At 27.7% G+C, this 17,951-nt stretch overlaps 1 protein-coding gene across 1 annotated transcript; it reads right to left on the minus strand.

The window, feature by feature from the left end:
- Positions 1 to 3,644: 3,644 nt before the first annotated feature.
- Positions 3,645 to 13,048, minus strand: LOC126836186 (rab3 GTPase-activating protein non-catalytic subunit). Its single transcript, XM_050569377.1, has 24 exons — positions 12,730 to 13,048; positions 12,572 to 12,661; positions 12,411 to 12,489; positions 12,207 to 12,336; positions 11,930 to 12,134; positions 10,284 to 10,611; positions 10,136 to 10,210; positions 9,946 to 10,074; positions 9,695 to 9,874; positions 9,165 to 9,305; positions 8,634 to 8,872; positions 8,428 to 8,576; positions 7,972 to 8,176; positions 7,167 to 7,367; positions 6,970 to 7,095; positions 6,659 to 6,853; positions 6,211 to 6,597; positions 5,943 to 6,124; positions 5,642 to 5,875; positions 5,420 to 5,563; positions 4,383 to 4,535; positions 4,151 to 4,306; positions 3,923 to 4,079; positions 3,645 to 3,860 (listed from the first exon to the last, which is right to left on the minus strand). Coding segments are annotated over exons 1-24 (3,972 nt in total). The 5' UTR covers positions 12,815 to 13,048; the 3' UTR covers positions 3,645 to 3,858.
- Positions 13,049 to 17,951: the final 4,903 nt, after the last annotated feature.

The following is a 17,951-nucleotide window of genomic DNA, read 5'->3' on the forward strand; positions in this document are numbered from 1 at the left end:
ATTCTTTCATACCTACACTAAAATGTAATGACTCCATAATGGTAAGGTTAAAAATGTATAAGCGGTAGAACTTTAAACTACACAGTGGACGTCTTAGCGTACCCAGTTAGCCTAGGGCGCTTCGCAGCTTTAGCTACCTCAATTTTTCTGTGAATTATATATACAGGGTGATTTTTTTATCATGAGCCACTCAATATCTCATAGGGTTTAATAAGAAATTACAATTTTGTTTTTCATATTGTTTTTATACAATGTGATCTCAATTTTTCACAATTTTTTCAGTTTTTAACCCCCTTCTAACTTAGTTTTTTTTGATAGCAACTTTTGAAACTTATATGGTACGTATATATTTTATTAACTTTTTAATTTGAGAATAATGTACTAACAATTTTGACTGGTCGATAATCAGTTTCGGATAACTATTTTTGAAGTTATTGAAGTTTCAATTTTAGGCAGGAGGAAAGGTGTAGTGTAGTATTGTTTTTATCTGCGCGCATTTCCCAACCGCACTTCCCCTCCCATCCTAACTTTAAACCTCTTATAACTATTAAAATAGTTATCCGAAACTGGTTATCGAGCAGTCAAAATTGTTGGTACATTATTCTCAATTTAAAAAGTTAATAAAATATATACGTTACCATTTAAAACTCAAAAGTTGCTAACAAAAAAACCAAGTTGGGAGGGGGGTAAAAACAAAAAAAAAATGTGAATAATTTAGATCACATTGTATAAAAACAAAATTGTAATTTCTTATTAAACCTTATGAGATATTGAGTGGCTCATGATAAAAAAATCACCCTATATATACAGGGTGGCCCACAATGATTTGACAAATGATATAACTTTTGTTCTAGTGAATATTTTAAAGATTTTTTTATAAAAATAATTTATACTCATTTGCGCTATAAGCACCACGGTTTTCATTGCACTTACTTGTTTTACTTTTTTAAAAAAAAAATTCAAGATAGTCATTTTGTTAAGAATAATTTGCCTAACATTTTGACTGGTCGATAACCAGATTTGGATAATTACTTTTTAAGTTACTAAGGCTTAATGGGTAGGATGGGAGGTGGAGTGCGGTAGAGTAATGCGTACAAATAAAAATAGCTCTACTCGCTTACTTGTAATTTTCTATAACAACATAGAAAATTAGGGTGAGGAATAAATTTAGTCAGGCTTCTTATAATAAATATATCTTGTACCATTTTTCGAAAATTTCCCAAAAAACGCCTTTGTAATCATTATTATTGGCTACATTTTAATACTGGCAGTAATATTTATTAATGTACCAACATACTAATGAATTGACTGTATACAAGTATAATAAGGATGACTAAAAATAAATTGTAAATACAAAATTTCATTATAATTAAAAAAAAGGATGCCAGGAGAGGTAAAAATATTGGACATTGTGAGCCGGAAGGTACAATATTAGCTGAAAGTAATATTGATTAGGTATTTAAAAGCTGGTCGTAGTTTTATAATTACAGTAATTTTTCAAAATTGATTTTATCGTGTTGAATGAAAGTAATGCTACAAAAACTGATTGTATTTATTGCTAAATATACCTATTTATCATGTAAGGCTTACACGATGAATATGTATATTTAGCACCTATAGACTCTTTAGTCAAGTAAAAACATCCAACTAATTTAAATATTAAACCATGGGTAATAATTGTTAATTGAATAAAGTACTGAAAATGGAATACAAGATACTTAAATAAATATTTTATATATAAATAGAAAATTAGTATACTTACAGTAAACTTGTATTTATCAAATTAAGTAGCTGGTATTTAGTTATGCACTAACTTAAGCAAAGCTAAAAATGAGAATGCGAAAATATTTTTAAAGTATTCATGGAAAAAAGTGTTCAGAAGTCATATGTTAATTAAAATATAATGTCTTTGGCAAACATTGTATCAGGAAATACCTCATGATAACAATACTATCATTAAAAAACTGAATAGCCGATAACCGATTAAGTTATCATTATTATATTTTATAGAATTTGAGAATTGCTTATAATTTGAAGGAAATATTGTATTTTTTTAACATTAAATATAAATGTTTTGATTTTAAAAGAAGTGTTCTGTGTGTACTAGATAAAATACGCAACGTCTTACATATTTGAATTTGTATTTTCTGTTTCTCTGTATGTTAAATATTTTAGCTATATAATTTTAGTTTTTGGTAAGCATTTGTATTATATGGAATAATTGTGAGATAGAAACTACTTAGTTCTGCATACAAAAATTTAAAACTTTTTTCAAAATGTTTTTTCTACAATTAAAACACATGTTTTTATTTTTAATATCTCCTGTACATATTATTATGTTAGCATAAATAGGTTAAAATTCAAAATTTGAGTATTCAGCAGTTTGTATTTGAATAGATTTTCAGCATTTGCTGAACATTTTCTTTTCTTGTCGGTAAAAATTTAAGAAATTTGCTAAACTACATATTATGTGTTAGTTTTCTTTACAAATACTTGCCATTCAGACGCAATATGTGGGGCTTAAAATTTTCTACCAAGTATTTACAGTGAACTATAGTAATTATTATTAGTATGCTAGAAATATCTGTATTTATATTGATATTAATACTTTTTTATTCCTAATAGGTTATTATAATCATAACACAGTACATTGAACATTTTATTAAAAATAAATATCTAAATAAAAATAATTATTTAATATTGTATTAAGATAAGCATTTGAAATATGTTTGTATAATACGTGCTATATGATGAGTTTATGTTATGTAGCTTGTCCCCTTAATGCTCAAGTTGTTTGTCTAGTTATAATTAAATTCACAACAAAATAAAATTATAATTTTATATTTCCACTATAATTAATACATTTTAAATCCTAAACTGTAATACAATAATTATAATTTTTACAGGAGGCAGGAAGAGTACAATTAGTTGTATAACATGGCATCTACTCAATTAGTAGAAACATTATCATCAAGGCTAAAGCGTCAGCGACCACAAGTTGAAATAATTCAACATAAAACCAAAAAGGCCATGCCAAAAAAAATGAAAGAATGTCATAGTGACACATCAGATTTGTCTCAGCAAGTAAACGAACAAACTAATATAAAAAAATTGCAAAATGAAGTAATTAAATTTACAAATCGATTTGATTCTCACAATTCTAAACTAAAAGAAGAGCTAGCTATTAAACTGGGAGCAAAACCAAGAAAAAATAATTTTTTAAACTACAAACAGCTTAAAGAAAAATTAAAACAAGAATTTGAAACTAAGAAAAATCAAGAAAAACTTTTTAAAATACCCAAGACGATGATAAGAACCTCAAAAAATAAAAAAACACAAAACATTAAAAAAAATAAATCTTTAAATATAATTCAAAACTATGGGACGGTTAAAAACAAAAAGTAAAAAATATATATTATACTATGTAACAAATTAATATTTAATACAAATTATTAATATATCACATTTCGTTTGTTGTAATTTCTTTTTTACTACTGAAGCTACAGATGGAAAGCACAAAATTAAAACATTACTTAAGATATTTAAAATATGTTATAAATACAATTTATAGATATGTTTTAAAGATCTAAAATAACAAATGTATTTGATGAAAATGTTATATAAAATTATTAAATCACTTATATTTCAATATTTTTTCCATACAGTATTGAAGTATATAACATTGATATTTTTTGAAAATCCACACTAACTAAAACATAAAAATATTGGAGGTCTTTGACTATTCCAAGTCTCATATTTTATGTTCAGTAATTAATGCAGTGTAGTAAACTATACTCAAATTGTATACACTTGCTTTGTAGTTTACTTGTTATCAACATTAACAAGATGTTCAGTTAATCCTAAAATATTTTATTAATTAGCGATTAGCGTTATGATATAATAATAAAAATGAAGAACTTACATTTTTCTTGTCTATTTATATTTATTAGTGAATTTAAACTGTCCATTAAATTAGTGACAAACTCATATTGGTCACTGTTTTCTGGCAACAAAGTAATAACAGTTTGAACTAATTCCAGAATTTCCTTTAATAATGATTTCTCCACTTCTATAGTAACCTAAAACAATAATTTCATATTTTTTTAATGTAACAAATACTACAATATAATGTGTTGTTTTTAAGTCTTACTGATGTGTTTAACCATAAAATTATTTCTGGACTGAAGTGAACAATTTTATCATGGAAGTCTAAATCATTAACCGTCAACTCGTACTTCAATCTATGTTTAATAATATTTAACAAAAATTTGACCAAATTGTCTTTATTGTTAATAGTAGGAACTACCTATATAAATGCAACGTTTTATATTATGTTAACATTTTATAGTTTATAAATTAAGGCTTATCATATATTTTTATACTTCTTCTGCTAATCGATCATGGCCTTTTGCATAAAGGGATACCACTTGATGTATTCGAAGTTCGTCGAGAGGTAATTGCCAGTCTATAGCTAATTGAAATATTTTACTTATCCAAAATAAATATTCTTTACTTTCAAATTCACAGTGGCCATCCTTAAAACAAAAATGTCAAGTTATTTATGAAATATTTATACTAAAATCAGTATTAATTTGATAACAGTTTGATAATATACAGCTGTCCGGACCCGGCGTTGCCGGGATTTAGTTTGCCAGGGCTGAGTAAAATAATTACAAATAAGATTAAAAAAACTCAGTACTCCGGGTTGTATATTGTAGAGCTTTAGTATACCCCATTTCGGTTTTTTTTTTAATCTACATATATATATTACATTATATTGATTATGTCCCCCTCTTACTCAAGGGTCCCAGACCCAGATCCAGTTCCAATATTTAATAGCGTTTCCAGAATCAGCCTGTTTTTAATCATCACCTACTATTCGCTCGAGTGTTTATTTTGGGTTAGCCACGAAAAATATTTCATATTTAAAGTAGAAATTTTCGTTTTTGAGGCCATCCTTAGGGGTGGAATTTTCAAAAAGTACTATATGTTAGTTAACTTTGTGGGAGTATACTCAACAACTTTCCAAAGTTCCATGGCGATGGGATGAATGGTGTACTAATGCATAAAGGACACACACATACATTCATTTTTACATATATAGATTATTTTTAAATAGGCCTAACAATTTTAATTTTGCCATACAAATTTATAACTTGAAAACTACCAAACATTTTTAAATTTAAAAAAGATTCACAAAGGTGAAATATGCCAATTCACAATTGACACTTAGAAATCACTCTTATGATAATTGTTTTTATCAAGTTACAGCCTATTAAAACTGATGAGTGATCTTACTAAAAAAATGTTATCACGTCATATAGCTTAATTGAATAAGCAATTTTTTATTAAAAAAAATATAAAAACAATTACTATAATTTAAAGAAAAAAATGCAATATTAAAAACAAATCATCATACCTCACAATCTTTTTGTATAAGTCCTATCGCGGAACTTATTGAAGTAGTAAGAAAATCAATCCTTCCTTTTTTAATTTTAAATCTCGGTTGTTCTTCATTTTTGAAATTTTGGTGATTTAAAGAACAAAAATCAATTTCATTGATCTAAATTTAAATATAAGCTTGATTACAAAAAATGTATAAACCTTATTTATAATTTTTAATACAAAAATTAAAACTTACATTACAATCAAATAGATTGTTAAATGGTTTATTAATGTGTAGTGAAAATTTAGATAATATATGAAATGTTCTAGCACACTGATGCAAGAAAAAAAGCATATCTTGATCGGGATTAGGCTGGTGCAGAGCTTTTTGAACAAGAGTGAGTTCATGCTGATTATTAGTTTTCCAATTTTCCCAAAACAAGTCGTGTTTTATTTCAGCCAATTCGTCTTCTTCAACTAAAAGTGACGCCTAACCATTAAATATAATATTAGAAAAATCAAATGATAGAAGTTTGAATAAACATATTTCCTACTACCTTAATAATAATTTCAATAAAACATTCACATATTTCAAAAAATTGTGCTATACACCGATCTGGCATGCCTACATCTTGTATACATAACTTCTCTTTTGGAACTTTTCCCAATCGGTGAATAAGTCTCACGGCCGATTGAAAAACATTTGATAAATATGTCGACCAAACTAAACTAGTGATACCTGTTATTAAAATGTATTAATGTTATTAATGTATTAACAAACAATAGTTCTAAGATTGACACTTATAACATTAAAATTCAAATTACTTTGTTTTATATGAGAACAAGATATATTTTCAGCAACTTTCAGAGCTGCTTTTAATGGCCTTAGATCGGCAACACAGTTTTGCCAAACTGATGAATATTCCCAATTTATGTTACTCAACAACGTGTTACTGTCTAAACTGTATGGAAAACATGATCTTAACCTTTTTAACGCATCCAATGTTTCTTTTTCTACTGTGCTCAAAACATTAGCTTCCAATGCAGTTTCGGTATTTATAGCTATACCTTCTTGGACACCCATTATAACTTTATTTTCTTTTGGAGGATCACACATTTTGTTATTTATATCCATTAAATAATCGTCATTTATTAAGCTCGGATTAATACCAATACTGGCCAACCACTTGGCGACTAAAGTAGACACACCACCTACAAAATAAACCACACATACAAGATCACCTCATCAACCTTGCGTATTACAAATATTTACCTCGTCCTTTTTTTAATAGATCCACCAATGTTATTGGCAAGTAATTGTATGTTATACAAAAAAGAGTAGCAGCAGATTCCACAGACTGATATTTTAATGTTGTATTTAAATGACAAACTTGCTCAAGTCTTTCTATTAATAAATTCCATTGATAATCTTCACTGGAAATACATTCCCATTCAGCATCTACTTTAACTAGAAGCGAATAATAATAATTATTATTAACAACTATCATTACAGTGACCATTTATACAATGATAATACACAGTTAAGAATACTATCAACTATTTTATAATAATTTGAAATGGCACCTGTTTTTTTAATAGAGGCAATGTTTTTACAAATAATTGCTCCAGTTAAACAAGCAAAAGTGTTAGAACTATGTGAAAATTGATCTTGTGTAGTTTTCCAATCAAACTTTTTTTCTATAATTCCATCTATTAAAAAAAAAAAATTATATATAACATTTTATATGTATAATAGTACATTCCGTAATAATAATATTTACCACTTGTATTACAAATTGTGTCAATTACACGATAGAAATTGATCATTTCCGTAACAACTGTTAGGGTAAGAGGTTTAGCCAACCAGTACTGGACAGCCAAATAAATCATGTCAGATAATTTTATACCACTAGTTACCCATGCTAAGTTCCATTCCCTAATATCTCCATCGGCGTGCATTATTGTTTCAAACATCCTTTTACCTGTTATAAATTAAAATAGTATAACTCAAGTATAATAGTTAAAAATGAAATCTTTAAAGTCCGTTGTGGATTTTATTAGGGGTCAAAATATATAGGAAATATTTGAGAAAAAATTTGATCTAACAAATTTTGATCAATTTATTTTTAAGTTAATTTGTATAAGCTTTGGCATCTTTTTTTTATGTAAGCAATTCTTTTATAAAAGTAATATCCATTTTGGTGGTAGAGAATGATTTTACTGGGAAAATGATGTAGAATCGTAGAGTGACCAAGTTTTGAACACTTCTTTTTTTGAAAGAGGAATTCTTTTTACAATTTGCATTAATCTTGATTTTTTATTTAATTGTCAAAATATCACAAAATTTTAATATAAAAAAAGAAACCTAATATTTAAACGGTTATAAAATAAAATTCAAATTTTAAGAATCGGAGACTGATGCAAACTGTAAAAATTTGTCTCCTCATTCAAAAAACCAAAAAAATTGATCACATTTGAAAGACTTTAAGAGCCATGAGAGGCTTAATTTTGAACGAACAAATAAACAGCTGCGATCGAGCTCTTTACAACAAAAGGTTAAAAACATTTATTTATTGAAATATTTACATAAATCATCCACATTCATATCTCTTTTTAAGATTATATGTTCTCCAGACACATCAAAACAAGTAATTAATTCAGTTAATTTGGTATAACTAAGTTTCATTTCATCTTGAAACATGACCACAATTTTTCTTTGTGGTTCTATAGGAAGTAACGAAATTATTTTATCCAAGTCTTGGTCGCTTATACGTAGCGTTTTACACAATTCCTGTAAGTAAATACTATAACTTATTTATGAGCAACAGAACAATTTTGTTAAACAAATATAGAATTCATTAAACAGAGGCTATATAGATTGTTTAAGACGCGGAAAACATAGAAAACAATTTGTTGCCAGACCTGGAATAGACCCTAAGTGTCTTACTTACTGGGCAATTGCCCGACCAATGCTCAATCTAACTCAGATATGCTTATCATTGTCATCCGCGCCTTTTAATTTAACAGAATTATGAGTTTTACTTGTGTTTTATCATCAGCTGAAGAAGTATTTATTGGTAAACAACAATGTTTTTCTTGAAAATTAAATAAAAATGATAGGTATATTACAAGTTTTAAATTACAATCAATTGTCTTCAACCAAGTTTCTCTTTTTAGAGGTTCGCTAGAATCTGAAATTAATATCTTTTAGATTTTTTTAACAGCCATTAATTTAATATAGAGTGTACCTTCTTTCTCGATTATTTCCTTGAATCTTTTTAAATAATGAACAAATGCATTTTGTGTCATATGTTTACTGGTCTTAATATACTCAAAAGCTTGTTGCCTCACTTTATCAGTACTCAATTTATTTGCTAAAACAATGACCTCTTCACATAGTTTTTCATCATTTATATTTTCGTTTTTACACAATGATTTGAAGGTTCTCAATAAGTGCATATCTCGTGTCAGCTCACTGTTTAAGTTACTATACAGTAAAAATACATTATAAATGATAAGTGTTAACTAATTTTTAAGACATTTGAGGGGGTTAAAACCATGGTGATATATATACATTATTCTTAATCAGAGAAATACAAGGTTTAATAAAAATGTTTGTATTGTGCTGCTATTTGGTGCACAGGGTTATGGGTACAACTTATTTACTTTGCCTTTCAATAAATTGATTTCTTAAGATATGCTTACAAAACTTAACTCAATTTTTACAAAAATGTGACTTACACCACTATGGCTTTAACTCCCTCATTTATTTTTCTTACCCATCAATACAATGAAATGGTATACTTATTTCTTGTATTATTTCTGTTTCATCAATGAAGTAACAACGGTAGTTAGCGTTATAAATATTAGCTCTTGATGTACTTAAAGTCCCGAGTAAACCAAAATTTGTGTAGAACAACCTGAATAATGTATTAATGATACATTAAAAATTTGACATTATTTAAATATGTTTTTATATAATATAAAACTCAAACCATTACTTAAATACAATATCAAAAAATTAGTTAAAACAACTTAATAATTAAAATACATTAATTAAAATGTAGTTAAATAAAAACTCAAATAATAAATAAAATGTTATTTAAATAACAAATTAAAAATGATAGAGATACAATTTTAATTTTAACTTTAAAAAAATGTTTTATTGAAATAAAAAAAATGTAAATAAAAGTACATAATAAAATAAAATATTTTCTTTAAATATTTATTTGTTATTTAAATGAAAAATTCCAAGGTTTGGCCATATTATAAAAATGATCTTAAAGTTTTCATATTTTTTTGAATTTACCTGCCATTTTTTGAAACTTTTAACGCTGATACCTTTTCATAGTTTTGCATAGCCCATACTTCCAGAGATTCTTGGTTTGGTAAATACATTACTAAAAATAATGCTTGTTTAGAACTAGAACTTTTGTTTTCACTGACTACAATCCATCCAAATTGTACATCTTTACAGTCATCCCATGTTCTATAAATATATAAATATACTAAGATCTTTATTAAGGTTTTTTTTAGTTACTTTCATAAAATTAACCTAACCGAATAATTCCCCCAGCATTGACTTCAAACAATGTTACTTTATCTAAGTTATCAGAAATAACACCAACAGATAATTGTGGGCTCAACTCTATTTTGAATGCTTCACGATTTTCATCATTTAGTTTAAAACTAAAACAATAACACGAATCAATTAAAGTACTAGAATATTACTACTGTTGTGGTAGGTTACCGGCATCCAAGTTGTTCAGGGAGTTCTTGCGAATACAACGATTCATTTAGAGACAGATTATGTGTTAACCAAGTTCTATAAAATTTCAAAAATTTTACAATTACAGTAGGAGTACTATTAAAAAAGTTAGTTAAGAAAATATACTAACGGCAGAGATTGACTAATTGAAGATTTTATTTTACTCGCTATAGCTTTAGTTATATTTCCAAATGTCAGCTGAGGTTGTCCATCAATATTAAAATGAAACGCCAAGTATGGTTCTTTGCCAGCGGCTATAATCTGAGTTATTTTAGGTAAAGTATTTTGTTTATCTCCACTAAAACTTTTACAAATATTTGCTGCTACTATATGTTGAAAACTTGTTATATCATATCTTCCGCCAACAGCAGCATCATTAATTTTACTCTGAGAATCAAATGCCCATTTCTTGTAAGCCAATGAAGGACAAATTATGGAATTGGCACAATTCCCTTGAACTAAAATTGTTTTACAATTTAAGTATATTACAGCAGTGCTAGTAATAAATAATACAATATTAGAACTAATTACTCCACTGCTACTTAATAAGAATACCTATATTATAAAAAAATTTTTAAAAAAAAGTAGAAAGAGGAATTATATTGTACAGCTGCGGAAAAAATCTTCTAAATGTCGAAAGTTTACAAGTTACCTAATATTTTTATTAAAACTCGAATAGTTTGTTTTCTTCTTTAAAGCGATTCTGATTAAGTTCATGTAAATTACCTATTTGTAACATAATTTGTATAATTATGTTAATAGTGAAAGATAGTGTTAAATAATAGTGGATACGATAAGAAATAACTACATATTTTGACATGTTAATAACTGTTTAAACAAATTTAAAAATATAAAACTAAATTTACACAGATGTATCAATTATTATAGAAGAAAATCTGTTTCCATGTAAAGAAAATAATACCATTAGACTATTATTATGGTCTCACTATGGTAATTAATGTTCTGTCTCTATTGTGCACTTCAAGCATAACACAAACATGCCCAGATTTCTAATAGAATTCGGGCTATAATCGTTCTAGAACAATAATTAATTATCACCAAATTAAAGACGACAACCATAATTTTCTATGAATACATTAAAAACATTATTTGTACACGACTATATTTATTTAAAAATTATTTGAAAAGCGCGTTTTTAAACTATAATACATTTTTTGACAAATCTTATATTTTTAAGACTCCCTTTGTTGTTAGAAAATTTAGGCATATTTTTTTAAATAACAAATAAATAATTATTTGAAACACATTTTTGTTTGGATCACTGAATAATTTGTTATTTATGGTTTTAAATAAAAATGTATTTATACACACATTTATTTGATAAGCATAATATGAGCATAATAGCATAAGCATATAAGCATAATATGGGAGACATAACATTTCTCATAGAGCTCTAAACCTTTATAAGAACATAACCTAGCAATTAGCCCTCCACAAAACTGCGATTAATGATTTTTTCAGGTGGTTCGTGGGTGTTTAATATTTAGACTTCGCTTCACTAAAATGTATAAGACTTAGTGCCATTGCCTTTCAAGTAAAATATGCAACGATTTTTGATATATAAGGCTTGCTTCATACCTGCACGTATTGTAAGCACATTTTTATAAGCGTCATATAAAAATACATTACTCAATAATGAAATATTTCACATTTCTACATATATGATACGCGCACAATTTTTGAAACTTATTAATATCGGTTATCCTTAAAGCAAATAGGTATTATGATAATAAAAATTTTATTTTTATATCATACTTTTTGCCATTTGATTTTTACATGATCTTAAACAGTTAACCAGCAGTGTACCATCAATAGTACAAATTACATCACAATACAAGATTGATAGCTCTTCAGGTTGTTCAATTGTAGGTGGGTTATTTTTGGCAGGCTGATGACTTTGGCATCTTATTTTCAAAACACTTCCATTATAAAATGTTTGCGAGAATAATATTTCACCATCCTACAAATAATAAGAAAATACAAACATTTTTTCTTGACACATAACACAAAATTTAATTTTTTTCTATGTTACCTCATTATAAAATTTAACATTACCACTTGAAAATCCGACCACTATACAAAACCACTCGGGAATAGAGTGAGAAGAAAGTTTAACATTAACTGCAGATATAGGTAAGCATATAACTGAAGTAATTTTTTCACTATAAAAATTAAATTAATTATTATTTCTAGTTAATTTTCTTAAGGATCTAAATTTTATAATTAATGTACTAACTTAAAGTTGCATAAAGTATCATTCCACATAACTTGAAATTGCTGGCTTATGCCGTCGGTGGAATTTGACATCCATTTTACTAGAACACAAACACAATATAAAATTAGCTCAAGAACAAATTCTAAATTTTTTAAAATTTAATGATAAAATGGTTGAAATACTTGTACAAGTTATTATTTTATCACAGTGGGCAAATGATATTATTTCACCTCCGGGAGAAATACAATTGATCGTATCATTAAACAAATCAACTAAAGCAAATAAAATTGAGTTAGTTTGTTAATGATTTAAATATTTAAAATTTATCATATTAATTTACCATTATTATCATCGGAACCAAATAAATAAGTTTTTATTTTATAGTGATCGATGCCTTTAGCAAAAGGTTTCAACTCGATAGACATATTCAATTTGTTAAGTGCTAATAATTATCTGTGTACTTGTAGTAAAAAAGTTAACTTCAACTTCATATTAAAAATTGTTTAATGTATTTATTATTTTGACGAAAATCGTTTGTTCTAGGTATTAATGTACATTGCATACTATATTATAATTTATATTAAACATATAAATCGTAGCTAATTCGAAGATTTACTTTAGCTTATTCTTTTGTTATATTATTACACAAAGGTTTTTTGTTTATCCTTATTTCTAATAAATGTTATCATTCAGCTATTATCACTACAGATTAAATATAAATTCATTAATTCGTGTTATCACCAGAACTCATATTACTAGACGGAGGCCGAAACATGCATGTAGTTCCAGCGAGCTAACGTGACTGCACTGTCGGCGAGACTAGACGACGTACTTAGGTCATGTGGTCATGCGCATTTGAGTACCCAGTTTAAGAAATATAGTGCACACTGCACAGTTTAAAAAGTATTGTATGATAATATGTCGCGGCTCGTGACTGATAATCAAATTTTATATGCCGCTAAAATTAAATTTTAAGTCGACAGCTATAATTCGGTCATTAAAAATTTAACTTGTTATTTTACTATTGTATACGTATAATTTTTTTAAATGGGTACAAGAAAGTGTTTGGTTTGTAATGCAGTATTTAATTGTAACATTGGTAGAAAATTCCACTCGCCAGTACTTTTTTTATGAAGTCTTTTTATAAATGTATTGAATGTTATACATATCTTTACACAAATATTTATTGAGACGTCTTCATATTCCTAAAATATAAATATATAAATGAGACAAAACAAAATTATGTTGTACAATAATTTATTAAACAACAATTTGTAGGTACTACTCGCAGTGGTGTCACTGTTACGACAATAGTCGTGTTCGCACCACCCGCCCGCATCTTACTCGAATGTTCCGTCTAGTAGTCAGTAGTATAACTTATAAGGTCTATGGCCTATGCTATGTAAAAGCATTACGAAAAATATGTTAATCTACAGTTTCTTTGGTACATTATTATATATCCTTGTATAATATAATATAATGGGAATATTTAACGGAATTTTGATCGTACCACTTGATGCAAAATTAGATTTTTAATAACTGCAAAATTACCATTTGTAGACTTAGGCACGTTCGTTTTGTCCTGGGGTACAAAATTTATAAATTAAATTAAGTTTATTATCAACAAATTGAATAATACGATTTAGTTATTAATTGTATATCCATTTTGTTATTATAGTAATCGGTAGAGTATAAATATCATATATGGTTCATTTTATATGACACTCATTTTTTTAAAAAATAAGTAATTGTAAATATGGAGTTTTTCTTTTTGAAAACAATTTTGTTCATGTTATTTTACAACGTATAAAATTACCAAATATTTACCTTTTTAGTATTTTACAGAGCTATATGCCTATATCAACTTTTGAAGCTTTAATGGTAACGTATATATTTAATTACTTTTTAAATTAAATACATTTTTTGAAAATGTTGACTGGACGATAACCATTTTGGATAATTACTTTTAAAGTTATTAACGTTTATAATTTAAGGGTGGAGTACAGTATTATTTTTACCTGACCGTATTTCGTTACCGCACTTCACCTAAATTTTAAATTTTAGTAACTTTAAAAGTCCTATTCTCCTTTGCCTTTATCTCAACTATCTCAAAAGGTTTGCCACCCCTGTCCTAAAGCTCCTCACGACATGATCTCACACATCATCTTCGCATACACAAGCAGTCCTCAATCGCATCCAACTACCATTTTTTCGGTTATCCTCTTCCCCTCTTACCTCCTACGTATAATATCTTTACCGTTCCTACTGCTTCCGATTGCTCTCTCCTCATAACATCCTTAAACCATCTCAGTCTATTTTCTCTCATTTTGTCCGATATCAAAACCACGCTTATGCTATCTTATCCCGTATTTGTTTCTTATCCTATCTTTTCTCATCAATCCACTCTTCCATCTAAGCATTCCCATCTCCATTACACTCATTCTCTGTTCTGTTGTCCTATCTACCGTCGTACCGAACCTCCGAACCTTACAATATATTCGGTCTCAGTGCCGTCTCACCACATTTTGCAGAACTTGTATTTAAGTCTTTTTTATTATGCAAAAAAATCTGACGCTTTTTTCCACTTGATCCAACTGTAATTAATCCTATGTCATGACTCGTCTTGTCTCATCAAACTCTAGTCCTCTTCCTCCAAACTCATACTCTATATAGTATATATTCTGTTACTTTATCTATTATTTTTGCTGTGTTTGATTTTGGAGAAAATTATAGGGCAAGATAGGTAAAGCAGATGGGTGATGATGAAGTGTGTGAGGTTGATAGGTTTAAGTACTTAGGATAGGTAGTACAAAAAAATGGCGGGTATGACTTATGACGAGGACGTAAAAAATAGGATAAATTGTGGATGGATGAAGTGGAGAGCAGCGTCAGGTAATTTGTGTACAGAAGGCTGAGAGGTGTTATGAAGGTGAATGTAGAGAAAAAGAGAGGAAGAGGAAGACCGAAGAAAATATGGATAGATGGAATAGAGAGTGATATGAGGATAGCTGGGGTGATTGAACGAGATGTAGGACTAGGGTGGCCGACTCCATGTAGTTGGGAGTGAAATGCGATGATAAAGAAGAAGCGGAAGAGACCAGAGCAACGCTTCACAAATATCGGACACAAAACCACACTAACGTATCACAAACAGGGGACATCATTTTGACATAATTTTAAGTAGGTAAGATAAATGTACTACAACGACCGACTAAAATGTAGATGTAGCTTATGTTTCCTATATAGGTAGTATATGATAATTTTCATAATATTCACTTGTTTTTTCAAATTTTAAATATTTTTTTTTTTTGCTGCATGGAATACATTATATTATGTTTAGAAATAACAATACACCACAATAATTATTTAGATTTTAGACTAACATAAAAGATTAGTCTTAGACCTATTTCTTACCATAAACCATACATTATATATATATATATATATATACGTTTCTATGGATTATATATAAAAACCTTTTCACATAAAACAATTAGCCAAAAGATATGTTCATGTGCAAAACATGTTTTAAAACCTAACTATAGTATAACTATATAGTTAAACACTCTCAAAGTAAGTATTCTACGTAATAAAAAGTACATTATTTCTCCTGAAATATATATTTTTTAAAACCTAATTTGAATTAATATGTATCTTTAAAGTAGGTAACTTTTAAAAGTTATGATATATAATACTGCACAAATTATTGCATTGAGAAAAATCTGTAAGTTCTAAAATGGAAGTATACCGTTTATTTACTCCTTTCTCTCAGTTTGTTTTTTTGAATAACTCGTGGAGTAGTTGTGCATAAACTATTGGCGTAATCAAAAATTAAAATTTAATAAGGAGGGGGCAGTAAAATTGATCCTTTTCATTCTATGTCAAGTTCCTTTCTCCTTAATAAGCTAAGCTTTGCTACAATTGAAAATATCCATATTATTGTGAAATCAGTCTATAGTTCATATTGATGTGATAATCATGTTGTATTCTTATTGAAAAATCGTTGTCGTCACTGCTATTGAATGTTATTTATGGTAACACAAGCTTAAAACTCATTAGTCATAATAGGCGGATTTGTTTTCTTAATTTGATCAAATTACATTAGTAGGCAATTAGTCCTTTATAATCACCTGTAAGTATAATATTATTAACGCAATAGATTTGGCTTCTTTTGATATGATCGTCAATGCTGAGAAATGATCTTGGTGTTGTTACGGTAGAGCACAATAGCCGTACTATTTCCCCTTCCTAAGAAGTCTACTGTCTACAATATATTATTGACGTTACAAAAATGTGTTATTGTTTTTTGCTTTTGGTATTATTTTAAAGACAACATGTGTTAAAAAAATCCGATAGTTCTTTCATGCTCAGAATAATAATTATTAATATTAATATTCTTTTGTAAAATATACAACGGTTCGATCTTATGACGCTTCACGAGCCTGACGCCCATTGTCGCATAAATGTATTATTATTCTTGTTTAAACATAATAATTCATCAACTAAACATTTCCTTATAACCAGTGAATAAGTTATTATTTGTTTTTTTGGAATCTAACACGTGATTCGCTATATATTTTTTTGCGACATGAAATTTGTTTTAACATATTTTATACAAATTCATATTTATTAAACATAAAACAACGACCATGTATACAAATTGCAACTATAAACGAGACGATTAGAAGCCAAGTTTTACATTTTTTATGATTTTCCGTTTTTCGAAGCACATATGCCCTTGGTAAGGAGTATAGCTTTTCAAAATATATAATTTAATTTTGTTAATTTGTATTTCAGTTTAACGTTTAATGTACCCAACAGGCCCGGTTAAAAATAAAAATAAATTTCTAGATTGAATAACCAAATTAATAGTTAGCCCAACTAAACATTTAGTTAACTGAACTAAATGTAGTTGCTTTAACTAAAAAATTAGTTAGGCCTACATCAATCTAGTTATTCTAACTAAAAAATGATTGTGTCCCTATATTAACCATAATATTAGTTGGACCAACTATGTGTTTTTTCCGTGGCATACACGTCAACTAAATAACAACAATATTTTGTTTTATGATCGGAATGATGTGTTTTGTTATTTAATAAATTTCTCGGGGCAAGAGCTCGCCGGAAAAATGATTTGGACTCTATCAAAGAAATAATATTGACTAAAAAATCAAAAAATTATGCAATGAACTAAATAAAACTTTAAAAAAAAATCGTACAATTATTAAATGCATAAAAACATACCTATATGTAAAAACAATAAAATCGAACGAAAAAACTAAGTTAAATGTTAACCAACAACAATAGTGCAATGCCATATAAGAACGTCCGCTTAGAAAATATAAGACTTTATCAATGCAACGTATCGATACTAGGGTTATAAAAATAATATTACCATTCTACGTGTCATTTTCCTTATCTTAAACAGGTACACAGACCAATCAGTCATTAATAATAACAAATATCGATAATTTTATTTTATAGTTTTAGCCAACTATTATTGATTTCTGGCCCACTCGTGCGATGTAGTGGCGTACACACAGGTGTCCAGTATATGTGATT

The sequence above is a fragment of the Adelges cooleyi genome, unplaced genomic scaffold (assembly GCF_023614345.1).
Source record: "Adelges cooleyi isolate 19-005CV unplaced genomic scaffold, UGA_ACOO_1.1 ACOO_flye_CR_arks_rails_tigmint_CR_PRNA_23, whole genome shotgun sequence".
Lineage (NCBI taxonomy): Eukaryota > Metazoa > Arthropoda > Insecta > Hemiptera > Adelgidae > Adelges > Adelges cooleyi.

What these genes read in the sequence shown, in the direction of transcription:
- LOC126836186 (XM_050569377.1), bottom strand. Translation starts at nt 12,814, where the DNA reads ATGTCTATCGAGTTGAAACCTTTTGCTAAAGGCATCGATCACTATAAA. An exon ending in AAAGTTTCAAAAAATGGCAG is followed by an intron (nt 9,306 to 9,694) that starts GTAAATTCAAAA and finishes TACATTATTCAG; the next exon opens with GTTGTTCTACACAAATTTTG. An exon ending in TCTATTAAAAAAAGGACGAG is followed by an intron (nt 6,598 to 6,658) that starts GTAAATATTTGT and finishes TTTATTTTGTAG; the next exon opens with GTGGTGTGTCTACTTTAGTC.